Below are 16991 nucleotides of genomic sequence, written 5' to 3'. Positions count from 1 at the left end.
AGACCGGTGCTCACAGATTATTAGAGATGGGTTGATCGGGATATCAGAATTAGCCAGTAAGGGCTAGAGCTAAAGGGCCAAGCGGTGATTAAGTGAACACAGTGTCCGTGTAATTATTTTGGGCAAAGCTAGCCGGAGGCGGCCGGAGTGGCGGAAAGCAGCCCACGGCTCCTATTTCTACAATAGCCAGCTGATATTGTTGGTGCCATACTGATAGGCAGAAGGCAGAGTTACAAGGTGTTCAGGCTATGAACTCCCACTGAGCTCATTAGCCCACTTCCGTGCCTCAACCATGGCTGCGCTTTCCGCAGAAGGGTGAATCCAGGCCTGTACCATTCGATTGCTTAGAGTTCAAAGACTGCAGTGCAAAGCTCGGCTCTGAACTGCATGGAACTGACAGCAATTATTACACATTTCTCATATCCTCTTCCTTCAAAGACAATAATTCCATAAACTCCCAACACAAGAGTGACAGCTGGTAACAGACTGTCAGTGCTATCATTTGGGCATTAAAATAATCAACTGATTTATCAACTCTAATTAGCTGATTTTCCTACTGTAACAGCAGCTGAAATTTGGAGTTCAAGAAAAAAGGATGAGAAAGAAATAATTCTGCTGGTATCCGTCTGTTTCTCTCCTTGGTGAACTGAGCTGTTGAAAGCAACTTTACGACTTCTGTGCATTTCTTGACAAGAATAGGATCTCAAAAGGCCCTGTTAGGCGTTTTCTTGTACAGACAATATAAAGTATACCTATCCAAACACAGATAGGACGTTCTATTATACATAGACTGTAGAATATATATGTGTGTGCATATAACAATTTATACATGGTTATTATTAGTAGAGTTAAATGTACGAGATAGGGACATAGCGTATTTATTAGGTATGCTTCTTTTCAATAAATTATATGTGTGTGTGTGTGTGTGTGGGGCATACTACATACTAAGTACATTAGTGTTCCAAACAAACAGTAAATTGTGGAACTGCAAATGTCCTGGCCTTTCATCCAGAGGACATGGGGTGTCTGAGATACAAAGTAAAGATGAGACATGTTTTGGAACATAATATTTTCTTCCTTCTTCTAAATTATTTAAATTAAAATATAGTTATGTGTTTTCCCACTCCTTTTCCCTCCTCCAGCCTCCCCCGTATATCATAATATCGTACTTTATAGCTTCCTCTGAAATTCATGTCGTTTTCGTCGTTTATTATGGATAGACACAGACACACACATATGTGTATATGTCAGAGGTAGATTGAACCTACTGAGTCCTTTCAGTGTTACTTATCTGTGTAGGATTCAAGGCTGACTACTTGGCATTGGATAAGCAAATTGCGGTTTAATCCATGGGAAGATGATTTTTCCCACTTTCAGCATTTCTTAGTTGTCTGTAGTTATTTTGTATCTGGTGGGGCCCCTAGACAGTCCCCTTCTAGATCAGCATGCCACCTGGTGGTGTCCTTTGGGCCTTACTTATGCAGCCATCTGGTTGAGCTATCATGGGAGAAGTCTCCTTGTCATTTGTAGGTGATACAAAGTCACAGCAGGTCTCCTGGTTCTCTGGTGCCCAGACTTCTCTTCCCCTTTCTCTCTGCACTCCTGAGCCTGAGGTGCATGAGTTGCATTGTAGGCATATTCCTTGGGCCTTGAAACTCTCCCCAGTTGTTTCTGCATTTTCACCATGGCTTTCTGCAGTTGTCTGCCTCTTGCAAAGGGAAAATTTGTTGATGCAGGTGGGAGAAACATTTCTTTTTGAAGATGAAATCAACGTAAGTACACAGGCCTCCACAAGCCCAGACTTGACATAAAAATAGCAATTCTCTCTGAGTATTTTGATGGAAATTGTGAAGTTAGCACCTTAGGAGAACTGGGGCAAGAAGATACAGTTTGAATGAGGATGGAAGTTCCCTGAGGAAATTTCTGTTTCTGTTCTGTGAAGCAGGAATTTCCCTTTTTGATCTGTTCTTTCATTCATCTTGTTTATGAAAAACGTTGCTTTGAAATATATATATATGACAGGATTTCTTTGTGTAGTCATGGCCATCCTGGAACTCACTCTGTAGTCTAGGTCGACCTTGAACCTAGAGTTTTGCCTGCCTCTGCCTCTTGACTGCTGGAATAAAAGGCCAGTTTGTAATATCAATTTTGCTATTTTATCTTGTTTTCCGAACTCATACACTAAACCAGTCAGCATCCTTTCAATAGCTGTTGCATCTTAAACACAAAGCACAGTAATCAACACAGTAGGACTGTATTATTGGCAGATCTCAGGGTACACCGTTCTGTTCTTTAAAAAGGGGTCATGGATTTTAAGAGGGTTTGGGAAAAATATGCAAGGGGGTGTGGAAAGAGGAAAGGAACGTGACAAATATAATAAATTATAATATCAAAAATGAACAATGAAAAAATCTTGTGTAGTATCACAAACCTTGATATTTGAAATAATTATCTGAAAATTATGGCAGTTATATACAGAAGAAAATGAAGTGTTCTAGTCAGAATTCCTTTCCAGTAAACAACGCGGTTTTCTTAGGTAGCCATTCTTACGAACTGAAGTGGGAAAATAGTTATCCACTGTTCTGTCCTGTTGCTCATTGCTTATTCCTCCACACAGCCCCCCATCAAAAGATAATTTGTTCTATAAGCACAGTATCTTACATATCTTAACAGTCTGAGTAAATGGTTTAAAGCGCCCTTCCATGACACTGTTACATTTGAAAAAGTTTCACCTGCACTTGGGTTTAGTAACAGGGTAAAATAATGGCAGTGGAAGTCATGTTAGCTACAATATAACAGATTACAGGGTAAGGTTTAGAACCTAAAATTTGCTTTAGGGAAAAGCTATTGGATGATCACAGAGAGTTAAGACTGTCTGATTAGGCAGGAGTTCAGGCCGAGGAAAAATTTCATATGACTGCTAAGGTCTGGTATGACATTTATGGTTAGTATTTTGTCCAGCATGCCTTCAGCAACATACAATCTTTTTCCACATGGAAGCTGATCAGAATAGAGCTGACAAATTAGATCAGGAAACACATATTTCCAGCAAGCATAAGAGATGTATTGTGTATGTCACGGATTCTACTAGTTTTTGATGTTTGCTCCTCAGTAAGCAAACTACTTTGTCTCATTTATAATCTACCAAGTTGATCTTGTAAAATTTCAGTCTACCTTGGTCCTCAAACACCTCAAAGTTATTGCTTATTAAGGAACAAAGCTTTTCAAATGGGTGGCATCATAAAACTAAAATATATAGTAATATGAAATATACGTACGGATATTATTAAAGTTATAATTTAGTTATTTTTTTCATTTAATCCAGGGCAGGTAGAAACATTTTACATAAAAAGTGGATTTAATCCCTCTTATTTAGCAAACACCACAGCTCAACAAGATTGCTCACTGACAGATATATTTTGTTAAGACTCATAACAGGTAAAAGAAGCCTAATAAGAATACAGACATCTCGGTTTAGTAAGTTGAGCATCCAAACTGCCTAGGCCCCCCCAAAGCCAGTATGTGCAGTAGGATCAAAAACCCATTGCCATTGTTCTTGAGTTCTCAGTAGTCCTCATTGTCTGCTATGTAAGTCCGGTTTTATCCCATGCTTTTTCAGACCCAGGCTAGCTGGTCTTGGTGAATTCCCGAAAGATCATCCCCATTATCTCAGTGTGTGGGTGTACCCCTCGCGGTCCTGAGTTCCTTGCTCGTGCTCCCCCTCCTTCTGCTCCTGATTTGGACCCCGAGACCTCCGTCTGGTGCTAAAACGTGGGTCTCTGTCTCCTTGGACTTTTCACAGGTCAGGGAACCCTGATTGCTCTTCAAGCTGATGAGGGAGAAGGACTTGATCGGGGGAGGGAGAGGGAAATGGGAGGCGGTGGCGGGGAGGAGGCAGAAATCCTTAATAAATAAATAAATTAAAAAAAATAAAAAAATAAAAAAAAGAATACAGACATCTCTATTAGTGTCCTTACAAACAACACTTCCTACATATAATTGTGTGTGTGTGTGCGCGTGCGTGTGTGCACTTGCCTTTGTGTGCACTTGCTAATGCACATGTGTGCATGTGCCATGGCCACACTGTACTGATCAGAGGACAACTCTCGGGTGTCAATTCTCTCCTTCTATCATGTGGGTCCAGGAAACAAACTTATATGAGCCAGAAATGGAAGCAAGTCCTCCATAAACTGAGACATTTCACCAGATATGGTGCTCTCTTTCAATAATAGTAAGTTAGTTTTATAAAATAAAATCAAGGCATACTACAATTTTGAAAGTTATGATATTTATATTATAAAAAATGAATTGACAATCTTCATGGATTTTAGGTCTTGAGGACGTGCAAGTCTGCTAAAATGTTTCCATCCTAGTCTGGACTGTGATGTGGTTCTGGGTTTTATTATCCTAAATGTGAATGAGGTAAAACATGTTCCATTGATGGGGGACAAATAGGATCATAACTTGAGACTATTATGCCCAAAACCTTCTAATTTGACCTCGATTACAAGATAATTGTGATCTCATTGTCCCACATAAAATGTCTGATTTAGAAGTAACTTGTCGCTAATCTATCAACATGAAAATTTTAAGCTGGTTGCCAAGGCAAATGGCAGAAAGTTGTGTCCTCAAGGTTTGATGCTACGAGTGCAACTCATTTACGACTCAGGAAAGTTTCAAACACAAGGGCTAAACTTAAATAAACCAAATTAGTCATAGGTAATATAAGTTTGATATCCTAAAGAAGCTAAATAAGAAGGTGAACCCAAAGAAAAACATATAGCTATCCTCCTGGGTAGGGGAAGTAGACAAGATTGCCAGGCAAAAAATCGGGATCTTAAGGGTGGGGTGGGAGGGGGGTAAGGGGAGATGGGGAGAAAAAAGTGAGAAGGGTAGGATGGGGAGAACTTGGGGCAACGGGATGATTGGGATACAGGAAGGTTGGATAGGGGAGCAGGGAAGCACATATCTTATAAGGGAGCCATCTTAGGGTTGGGAAGAGACTTGGACCTAGAGGGGCTTCCAGGTGCCCAAGGCGAGGTCCCCAGTTAGTTCCTGGGGCAGCTGAGGATAGGGAACCTGAAATGATCCTATCCTATAGCCACACTGATGAATATTTTGCATATCACCATAGAACCTTCATCTGGCGATGAACGGAGATATAGACAGAGACCCACACTGGAACGCTGGACTGAGCTCCCAAGGTCCCAATGAGGAACAGAAGGAGGGAGAAGATGAGCAAGGAAGTCAGGACCAAGAGGGGTGCACCCACCCACGGAGACAATGGGGCTGATCTATTGGGAGCTCACCAAGGCCAGCTGGATTGTGACTGGAAAAGCAGGGGATAAACCCGGACTCTCTGAATATGGCGGACAATGAGGGTTGCTGAGAAGCCAAGGACAATGGCACTGGGTTTTGATCCTACTTCTTATTCTGGCTTTGTGGGGGCCTAGCCAGTTTGGATGTTCACCTTCCTAGACCAGGATGGAGGGGGAGGACTTTGGACTTTCCACAGGGCAGGGAACCCTGACTGCTCTTCAGACTTGAGAGGGAGGGGGAGAGGAGTGGGGGGAAGGTGGGAGGAGTGGGAGGCTGGGAGGAGGCGGAATTTTTTTTCTCAATAAAAAAAAAATCTTTAAAAAAATAATACTGAACAAAAAAATAAAAAAATGAGATCTCCACTGTATCAATCAATAAAAAGTATTTTATTCTTTTTACATAGTGATAAAGTTGCTAACTATTATAACAAAACAAAATATTATTTCAAAATCAGAGAGCTTTTTCTTGTTTACTTTTTACTATCATCAGAGTAACTTCAGATATTTGGGTTAGTACCAAATGCGTATTTGACAAGTGAAACCATAAGCAATTGTTAATCAAGCTATATGTTATAGAAGATACTCAACAAAGATAGTGTCCTGATACAAAAGGAGAAAATGCATCATTTGATTTAATAGCCAAAAGACCTTCACATGAAATAATCGGATAGCTTCAGTAACTACAGATATGTACATAATAACACATTACAGTGTTTAGTTGTAAATAAATATCACAGCTCAAACGTTCAAATAATAAAATATGGACATCTATTCAATATGCTTATGAGTATCTTTTATCGATAAAGTTGTTCAAACCTGTATGTAGCATTAAACTGTGATGGTAATAAAATTTGCTTGTAAAGCTCATTGATGAACAAGCATGCCTTACTATGCCCTGCAGAACTGTTAGCTGATAAGAGTCATTTTGATTATCTGACAGATGGAAAAATAAAAGGCACTGAGGAAAAGAAATAAATCACTTTTGACATTACATAGAGACACTGTAAATACAGGGCCTAGTATGACAGCCCTTTCAGCAGACACATGAGCAGACGCAAACTTCTCCTGGAAACTAGAGCAAATATTAGAAGAAAATAAGTAGTGACATTTAGGTATTTTTTTTTTATTTATGCACTTCACTGACTTTGACTTTCAAAAGTATTTGTCTTTACTATGTGTTTTTTTTATGTTTTTCCCCTTTTCTCTCATACATTAGATCCCCACTGCAGTTTCTGCTGCCTAAATTCCCGTCCATCCCTCTCCCCCCCACTTCTCCTCCAGATCCACTCTTCCTCTGTTTCCCTTCCAAAAAAAGGAGGCCTCCCAGGGACATCAACCAAACATGGCATAACAAATTACTCTAAGACTAGGCACCAACCCTCATATCAAGGCTGGATAAAGCATCCAATAGGAGGAAAATGATCCCAAGAGCAGGCAAAAGAGTCACCCCACTCTTCCACTGTTAGAAATCCCACAAGATCACCAAGTTATACAACCATAACATATACACAGAGGACCTAGTTCAGACTCATGCAGGCTCCGAGGTTGCAACTTCAGTGTCTGTGAGCCCCTATGAGCCCTGCTCAGTGGAGTCTGTGGGCCATGATCTCCTGGTGTCCTTGACCCTTCTGCTTCCCACAATCCTTAGTCCTTAGAACTCTTCTACAGGGTTCACTGAGCTTACCTAATGCTTGGCTGTGTGCATTTCCTCATCTGCTCCCTTCAGATAATCCTTCTTTGGATGTGGATGACACTTCTCTGATGACAATGGATTAGGCACCAATCTATCAACATAGCAGAGTATGATTATGAATCATTTCATTGATTTGTTTCTCAGCCTAGGTTGTTCTATCCAGGCAGTTTCAGGCATGTGCTCCCTCTCATAGTGGGCTTCAGCTTAGACCAGTCATTGGTTGCCCTGCCCATATTTCTAGAAACAGCCCTCTTCTATAACCAGAGAAGACTCTTGGCAGTGGGCTGGGACACCAACCCAGCCACAAAACCTTTGACCTACCATCTGTCCTGCCTGAAAGATGTGCTGGGGTAATGGTGTCTATACTATTAGTACAAAGTTTTTCTTCATAGCAAACTTTTAGATACATTAAAAATTATTTAAAGCTAATTTCCTTTAATATTTCTCACTTATTGTGCTGCTCCTGTCTCCAATTCCTCTCCTTCTCTGGGTTGGGAATAACTTTACAGGATACATATGATTTATCTAAAACAGACGTGGAAATAGGTAACATGTTACCTTTATGGCAAATAAGACATCTACTTTTTTCTTAGTTCATCAAACACTTTCCTCAAAAGCAATTAAAGACGCTCAACTATGTTATTTCCCCAGTCTGTTATTCTATCTGCCCAAATGGTGAGTTACATCGCATAACACACTTTTTAGTATCTGTTGGCCTTTCTCCTCATCTGGAAAATGGAGACAGTCAGTAGGTGAATCACAGAACCCTTCTCAGGAATGACTCCTTGAATGTGAAGGGATCAACCTAGAATATATTAATGACTAGTTAAGTATTAGTCTTGATGTATTAATTCTAGATGATTTCAATGTACAGCATTCACAGATAACTATGACCTCTAACTTGGCTGACTTATTCTCTAGTTTCATTGCATTCTAACCTGCTTCAAACACAAAGGCTCACAGTGACGCTACTCTTTCCAATATGGTAGGCTTACATGCTATTTATCTTTTATTGAAATTCAAAGAATTAAGTAAAAGTAGAATTCTGTTCTTAAATAATGCTAGCTAATTTTCTAGTGCTCAGTAGACATGCATGGCAGGGACTAATTTATTGGCTGGCACCAATATAAAGAGTTTGCATTTTCTTAGGAAATTATCCCGGATGATACAGCTGTGCGTATTCCATTAAATAACTTTAACCCTTCCCTGAGCTCAGTTCTCTAAATGAGATGTTTCAAGTGACTGTTGAATGGACATATAGAATGTACCTCTTATAAATTAATGAAAAGATAGATTTAAAAGATAGATTGCTTTTCTGTGTGAATTCTTTTTTTCCATGTTTCTCAAAGTAATGTCTTGTTTATAACTTCTGAAGACATCATCATTTAAAAAATATTTCGTAAGGTTTTGTATTTACATCATTTTCCTCTCTGTTCTTATTCCAATTTCTCCAGTGCCTTACTAATATTTCCCAAATTCATGGCCTTTTATTCTTTAATTGTAATTGCCATGCACACATGTCATGGACATTTGTACGGAGCATACTGAAATTATTTAGTTTCACTTATACATGTCTAGAGCTAAACTCTTGAGATCCACTAGCCTATCAGAAGGATTATCTCTAGAAAAGACTAATTTTCCTCTCTCAGAAGCCATTAATTACGTGTTGCTTTTCTTCTATAAGTTTTATGGGAATTCTATAGTAATGTGGCTCAAATAATCCTCAGTATCATTTTTTTTCATGTATACTTTGACAATTACTTAGTTACTTTTGTATTGCCATGATAAGACCTCATGCCCAAGCAACTTATAGAAGAACGGTTTTCTGGGTGCTTGCTTACGGTTTCAGAGGGTTAGAGTCCATGATTATCACGATGGGGAAAAAGGCAGTTGGCAGGCAGGCATGACCCTAGAGCAGTAGTTGAGAGCTCTCATCGGATCCACAAACACCATGCAGAGAAGGTGAGCTAACAACTTACAGCAGAAACTTCTGAAACCTCCACACCCACCACCTCCAGGGACACCCCTGCTACAACAAGACCACACCTGCTAATCCTTGCCAACCGTTCCACCAACTGGAGAAGCGTTCAGGCATTTGAGTCTATGGAGGCAATTTTCATTTAAACCACTATAACGTCATATCATGATTTTAAAGTAGTGTGCACAAAAATGGAATTTCAGGTGTTGGAAAGCCTGGCATGTCTTGTTCTCTTAGCTATTAGCCTGTTGCTCACATGGGAAGTGCTTTGCTATCATTGGTTTTAGGACTGCTGCGCTGCAGGAGAATGCCTTCTCAATACACGGAGAGAAGCTTCGTTCACACTTTATTTTAAGCAAATGACTGAGCACAGATAAAACATAAAATTGAAAGACGTTATACACACAATATTTTACTAATGGACCTTTCTCAGACGAAAACATTAAAGTTCAAAGAATTTATACTTTCTATCATTTTACAAGTAATCTTTCTCTCACTTAGAAGGAACTGTTCCTTAAGTGGCTTGAGTGTGATCAATTTTATTTTGTTTTAAGGGATTTATGCCAAGATAAAAGCTGTATTATCAAAAACAGTTCTGCTTACTTAAAAACTTAAATCTGGTGACCATGTAAGACAGAATAAAAAACTTAATAAGACTATAGGGTTTTATTCATTGGTATACAAACTTCAGTAAAATATCCTTTTCTCTTGTATGGCAACATTCAAATTGACTTTTATTGACAAAATGTCAGAAACATTGTGTGTTGTAGTACACACCAAAATTAAAACTTTTTAATAAGAACCTGTAATGATTTAATTCTTATAGTAATGTATATACAAATGTATACCTTGTTATCCTATAAATGTTCTTCCTTTGCACCCTAAATAAACCTTCTTAATGCTTCCTGACTCTTCTTAATATCTGGATAGTAAAAATTATTAGCATTTTATGAAGAATATCTTAAAATCAATTTCTAAATTTCAGCAAATTTTAAGGAAATAGAATTACATTTTATTTTATCCAGACTTGCTTTCTTGTTTTACTAAAACACTTCCAAAATAATATGGCTCTTGATTTCTTTTATTTATAAATGTATGATATTCATTTCTCTCTCTTTCTCTCTCTCTGTGTATGTGTATACATGTAATATATATATAGTTTTGTATGTACATTTATCTACCTATCTTCTATCATCTACTTATCTGTCTATTACTATTTATGTCTAAAATAAATAAAATCAATCCATCCAAAATATACTCTTTAACTGCATTCAACATCAGATCCAGATTTGCTGAAAGAAAATGTGGATTCTTCTGTTAGAGAACAGATATAATAGATTTAATTTTTTTAAATATATATATAAAGTTTAGGAGTTTTAAATGTAAATATCTTCAAGATATTTACATCTTCTATGATGTAAATTATTCTTAATGAAATAAAATTAAGTTTTACTGAAATAAAACCAGGGTTTACTTTATAACCCACTTATTCATCTGACACAATTAAGAGTGATTCTCTTCTTGTTCCTTTATGGCAACTGTTTTTATAGAATTGCTTTTATAGTCACAATGCATACAACCACAAAGAGAATGTCCTTTCTAACACTATCATGCTCAATTCTTCTTTAACATTAAAAAAAAAAAACTTCTTGGTACCTTATCACAATCCAGGTGAATTCCCCTTATCATATTTCTTGCAAATTTTACCAAGCATAATGTATACCTCTATCGTGAATAGTATGGATTCTTGGATGGACTTTGACACGATGATACTGTTCGGCTGACCACCACTATAAAACAGTCCTTCCTGGCTTTGGGACAGAAATTTTGCAGATATGACTCATTCATATTCATGCCTGTCCTTCTGATCTCTTTGGAAATGTGATTTCTTTAACCTCACTTACAGCTTATTTTAAAAGAAATTTAGAGCTCCCGTTTAAGTTTATTGCTTGTAGAAACAAATGAATAGGCTTTAAAATAAGTTTTCATTGAAACACAGGTGCTTGAAGCCTAAATAGAAATTTATCAAATGGATCAACATACAGGTTAAAATTTATTAGGATCTTTTCTTTTAGCACATTTATAAAGCTCAGAAGAAAAAATGCATTTTCATGTCTTAATAAAAAGTAGATCAAATCAAGTGAGAAATAGTCCAGGTCATGGTTCAGAGAATATATGTTAGGTCATGATCTGTTTTAGGTATCATTTCTAATATCATGTTTACAAAGCAGAAACATAGACAATATGATTCCAGATGACACTAATTCATGCTTTTATTTATGTAAAGATCTTTTCTCTGTTTATCTTGAAGACACTGGAACATATATGTGCTAAAGTTAAAAGTAGGCTAATGATTTGAAGGAAGAATGTGGAGGATGTCTTGTTGTTGATGAGTACTGGGTGTTTTCTCAGAGGAACTAGGTTCAATACCCAGTACCAATGTGGTAACTCATGATCATCTGCCACTTTAGTTTCACGGACACCTGTACTCCTGTCTAACTTTATGGGTCACTAAACACACGCATGTGCACAAATATACACACAGTCAAAACACCCACACACAGCCAAGTAGAAAATTATAGTTTTAAAAATGGAATCAAACCAGGAAGAGACTGTGAACACATGATGAGTTTGTTGTGGTGCAAGTTTAATGTCTCTGTGTGGAAGTGTGGATGCACGGTTTTGAGACCTTCAGAGCTGCCAGGCATTATGTGGGAAATACGGCTATTCATCTGACTCACGCTATCTCAAAATATAAATGAAATACATGGACAACTCTCTGATTTTTCCTGGAATGAAGCCGGGAAGGAGTAAGTCACATGGTTCTCAATGCTGGAAACACCGAGTAATGTAGAAAACATTCTCAACAGAGTCTCTCCGGTAAATACAGTGATGGGTTCCATATGCTGCCCATGGTGTTTTCTACTGTAGAAGACCTGGAAGAAAAACTCCATTATGAAAATGACTTCAGGAGCCTAGTTCATGTTCTATGACTACAGCGTTTCTCTACTTTTAGCTGGATTCAGGAATTAGGAAAATGGGGTACTTGAAAGTAAGTCACTAAGACACAGACAGACTTTGTGGGGGGGGTGTTAGGGAGATTTTGGTGCTGGAATTGTCAGTGAGACATTGGTGGTGAGACGGTAAGGGCACTCATGAGAGCTTCATCACCAAACAATCAACTGAGCCAGCTTGTGGAAGGTGGCTTACTCAAGTCCCTCTCTGACGCTACACACTGTCTAGCTTGAGGAAACGCTCCAAGCCCTCTGTGCCTGCTCATTTCTCTCACGGTATTTCTTTTTTACAATCTGTTCTGTGGAACACATGAGCAAATGCCTATAAAATCTTAAGAAAAGAGATCTGATATCTGTCAAATTTATAATAAATATTAGTTATGCTTTTTACCTTCAAATAAGAAAGAAAGCCTAACACAAAAGAGGATGCAGGCCTAATCTATGTGTTCCTGCTAACTGCAAAAAGTAAGGAAGTTATTTTGCAGTAATATTGATGGTTGCAGGTGCACAGTTGAGAAAGAGAGTCATAGAAGGCTCTTGACGCAGCTTGTACCTTTCCAGGTCCCCACCCCACAAAGGAGCAGCCTCGAAAGGAAGCCATTGAAGAGAGCACTTCGTAAGAGTGATGAGGATGCTGAAGTGGGATCTCCACAGTTGGGGGGCTTCTGGCTGGGGTGCGGGTGGAATGAAACTTTGCATTTCCCCCCTTGATTTGTTAAGAATACTACTGAGTTTTCTTGTGTTTATGTTGGTCATTGTATCAGGGCAAGTGGATTTTGGGAGACTTTACACACAATATGACAATTTTAAAAAAAATTTATATTATTTATTTATTTATTTATTAAAGATTTCTGTCTCTTCCCCACCACCGCCTCCCATTTCCTTCCCCCTCCCCCAATCAAGTCCCCCCCCCCCGCCTGAAGAGCAATCAGGGTTCCCTGCCCTGTGGGAAGTCCAAGGACCACCCACCTCCATCCAGTTCTAGGAAGGTGAGCATCCAAACATTGTTTGTAATAGACACGACCTGGAAACAACCTAGATGCCCTTCAATGGAAGAATGGATGAAGAAAGTATGGAATATATACATATTAGAGTACTACTCAGCAGTAAAAAAATAAGGACTTCTTGAATTTTGCATGCAAATATGACAAATTTTAACTTAACAACGTCTTCATCCGTGTTTATTTTGTTTAACCAAACTTGATAGACTTACTGAAGCCATGAAGTCAATTTCAGTTTCCTGAGTTGCTGACAACTATTTGCTGATGGGGACAGAACTGGTGTTGTTGAGAAGGAAGAATTATTAATGTGTATTAACTTGTGTTGTACATTTGGCTCTAGACTTGGTTATTAGTCTGCAGTTTATGCATGCCCAAGCTTGGGTCATCCTCTGTGGGGGCTTCCTCTATATCCCTGAAATACTTAAAGAAACCGCTGATGTGTTTTTATAACTTACAGTCTCTGTGCGCTCTTAGGACTGTTTCTTTAGCCTGCCAGAATCCCTTCTTCTGGACAGGATTTTAACAAGCACTAGGGAGTCTGCAGGAGTGCCATCGACTCCCTTGGTTAGAAACATATTTCTGATAGCCCAAAGGAACATGGGATCATTGCTTACATCTATTTTTTTCTCTCTATTGGTTCTATAAAAGTGTTATTGCAGATAATTTAGGGGAAACCAGTTCAGTTCAGCTTTGAATCAAGTCCAGTTGCTTTTCAAAAACACGGAACCTTCACAGACGTGGGAGACAGAACAGTACAGTCTGCAGTACCAGCTTTGCAGCTAGAAGGGTGCTAACCCCTAAGGCCCCAGCATCATCTTCACGAGCTTCCGGATACCATTTTGTTCTCTCACCTTCGGACTTGGGGCTATCATCTCCTTTTCCCAGCCCCTTTAGTTTTTTACTTGTTTAAAAGTTTTTATAAACAGATGTGTAGAAATAATCTATGTGTTGTTAATTTTATTTTCTTTGAGGTCATTAACTATCTGATTGCTTATTATTCGCCACACCTCAAATACATTTCTGATAGTATTCTGTGGTATGGGTAGCAATAGTTCATTTATTTTTGTTGAATGATTTCCATAATGTCTGCGGAAGTTGATACTTATACACCACAATTTATCCAAGAAGATACATGAGCAGTTCTCTGCTTTTGCAATTATGATCTAGGACCCTAGTATAATGAATTGTGCAAATGGACATATTTGTCTCTCAGAGGCAACGGCATGTTAACCTTTAGAGTAACTGTACATTTCCTATTCCTATGAGCTATATAAGAGTTCTAATGATCCATGAGCACACTCAGAATCGGATTCATCAGGGATCTTAGTGTTTGCTCGTTCGCAGTTACAATGGAATGTGCCCACGTCACCATCAGCTTTCTGTCTCTTCATGCGTCTCAGGAACTTCAATGGGGATTGGTTCCTGTGCTTTCTAGACTGTCATTCAAGTCTTACTCCCAACTTGCCTAGTCACAGTTTAAAGGTATTTTGAGTTGTAGAAGTCTAATTAATCAGTACTTTCATTTTTAGTTCTCTTTCTGCTTTAGTTATAAACTTAATTTTACCCTAAAGATGATGCAAATATCTCCCAAAACATTTTTACTCAAGGTTTTCTGTTTTGTTTTCTTTCCACATAATGAATTTCTAATCCACCTAGAACTGGATATCACACATTGTTAAGCTCTGATAAATTATTTTTCATACTATTGATTTAAGTTCAATTCAACTACTTGACCTAATCCCTCTCACTCAGAACAGAAAGGCATTTGTTAAATTGTGATTACTGTTTCCTTATATAAATCCAATATTGCTCCCAATTATGTCTATATTTAGAACCTCTAAAAATTAGGTATCTTAGATGTTTAATTTAGTTTTATTTAGAAATGCATTTGTAAATGTGTTTGTTAATATGTAGATAGGCGTGTATGTATCTGTGTATGAAAATGTGTGTGTGCACATGTGTTTGTGTACATGTGTGAGTATATGTGTACATGGAGGGAGAGGAGAAACTGGGATGTCATCTGACCCTCAACAGCATTCACTTTCTTTGAAACAGGTTCACTCACAGGTCTGGAGCTCAGCAAGGAAGCTAGGCTGGCTGACTGGCAAGTGTGAGGGATCCTCCTGCCTCCGTTTCCTTAGCCCTAGGGTTTTAAACACCTACCACCAATGCAGGAATTTCATGTGAACTGTGGGGATCACACTCAGGGTCTTGAGCCTGTACGACAACACTTTAGTACCTGAGGCCTTTCCTCAGCCCCATGACTGCTTATAAAATTATGAAATTTATTGTGTGTGTTCCATGTGTGTACATGGCTGGAGGTCAGAAGAAAGCAATAAGGAGACTGGTCTCTGATTCTTCCATGTAGATCTGAGGGTTGAACTCAGGCTTGGCAGCAAGCGCCTTAACTCTCTGAGACACCGTGCTGGCCCCGTGGGTGCCTTTCAATTCCTTTGTTGTATGTGAATCTGTATCAAAGGTTGTTTTGATAATCTTTTTTGTTTCTCTTGGATATTATAAAAGATATTGTAGAGTATATTTTTAATTCATTTTTGTTTTCAGTGAGAATAAAGGTTTTGGCTCGTTTTGTAGATAAATAATATTATTAATCTAAGAAACAGAACAGATGCAAAGATTAATAGGTGAACTCCGCTCTCAGTCAGCTGCAGTGTAAGTTGGACACCCCTGCCTCAACAAATTAAAAGTCATTGCTTGATCCTATTTTCCTCTACCTTAAATTTCAGCCTAACTTAGCAATACAGGCTTGTAGCTCATAATAGTTTTGTAGTAGGCAGGTGGGACAGAATGGTGTGTGTGTACACACACACTCACTCTCATATGTGTGTGCATCTTAGGTTAGAATTGGAACTCTATGGAAGTTCAGTTTTGTAATACTTCCTGATAATCTAATCTCTTCTATTTTCTTCCATTTGCCTATGAGTCACCTTACTACAGAAAGTCTGTTTTTCAAACTTACATAATCCATATTTACACTAGAAATACATTTTTTGTCTGCATCTCCATTCAGCGCAGCTGATAGTTTGCCCTAGTAATGAAAGTAATATGAAATATCAGCCCCAAGGATATGGTGCAAAATTTACTCACATCATAAAATTTCTAAATATTTAGGTCACCCAAAAATCAGAGGCTATGTATCATGTCTTTATCAAAAATTATTCAAGCCATATTTTTCTAGTTAACAGAAACATAAATAGAAAAATACATTTTGAAGACAGAATTGTCAACACAATGCCAAGAGATATATGAAGCATATGAAATAATAAATTACTATTCTACCCAGATAAGACAAAAAGAATGTTTCTGCTTCAGATGTTTATGCTAAAATAAAGCTCATGGTATTTTTGATGAACACTAGTCTTCGCTTTCTTATAGTATATAAAGTATACTTCATATACTTTCCTAGTATATGAAGGTGATCAAACAGATAATTTTTATATTTATTTTATTTATTTTTTATGTTTTTCAAAAAAGAAAACAAACTACCTTTTTCCATTACACATACCAATCTAAGTTCCCACTCCTTCCCCCCACCCATTCTTTCCACATACCTCGCACTCCATTTCCATCCGCTCCTCAGAGAGGGTAAAGCGCATTGCTTTGGGAAGGTTCAAGCCCCACCCCCATCCCCCAACTATATCTAGGCTGAGCAAGGTATCCATCCAAAGAAAGTAGGTTCCCAAGAAGATGATACAAGCAGTAGGGATAAATCCTGGGGCCACTGCCTCAGTCTACCCCAGCCATCAACTGTCACCCACATTCAGAGGCTCCAGTATGCTGGTTCCTTCTCTGTCTGACTGGAGTTGGTGAGCTCCCATTAGCTCAGGTAAACTGCTTCAGTGGGTGTCCCCAACATAGTCTTGAACCCCTTTGCTCATATTCTCACTCCTCGCACTCTTCAACTGGACTTTGGGAGCTCACTTCAGTGCTCTGATGCAGGTCTCTGCCTCTGCTTCCATCAGTTGCCGG

At 38.5% G+C, this 16991-nt stretch overlaps 1 protein-coding gene across 1 annotated transcript in view; it reads right to left on the bottom strand.

Moving 5' to 3' along the window:
* The window catches only part of LOC101991199 (putative uncharacterized protein FLJ45035), a 39850-nt gene extending 23232 nt beyond the window's left edge, over nt 1–16618 (bottom strand). Inside the window, exon 1 of the mRNA XM_005358382.1 lies at nt 16574–16618. Within this exon, the coding sequence (XP_005358439.1) occupies nt 16574–16618 (45 nt within the window). The remainder of the gene's footprint in view (nt 1–16573) is intronic.
* Between the last annotated feature and the right edge of the window lie 373 nt (nt 16619–16991).

Source organism: Microtus ochrogaster, chromosome 26, assembly GCF_000317375.1.
Source record: "Microtus ochrogaster isolate Prairie Vole_2 chromosome 26, MicOch1.0, whole genome shotgun sequence".
NCBI classification, from domain to species: domain Eukaryota; kingdom Metazoa; phylum Chordata; class Mammalia; order Rodentia; family Cricetidae; genus Microtus; species Microtus ochrogaster.
Note: the sequence above shows the minus strand (reverse complement) of the source record. Positions and strands in the feature narration are given on the sequence as shown.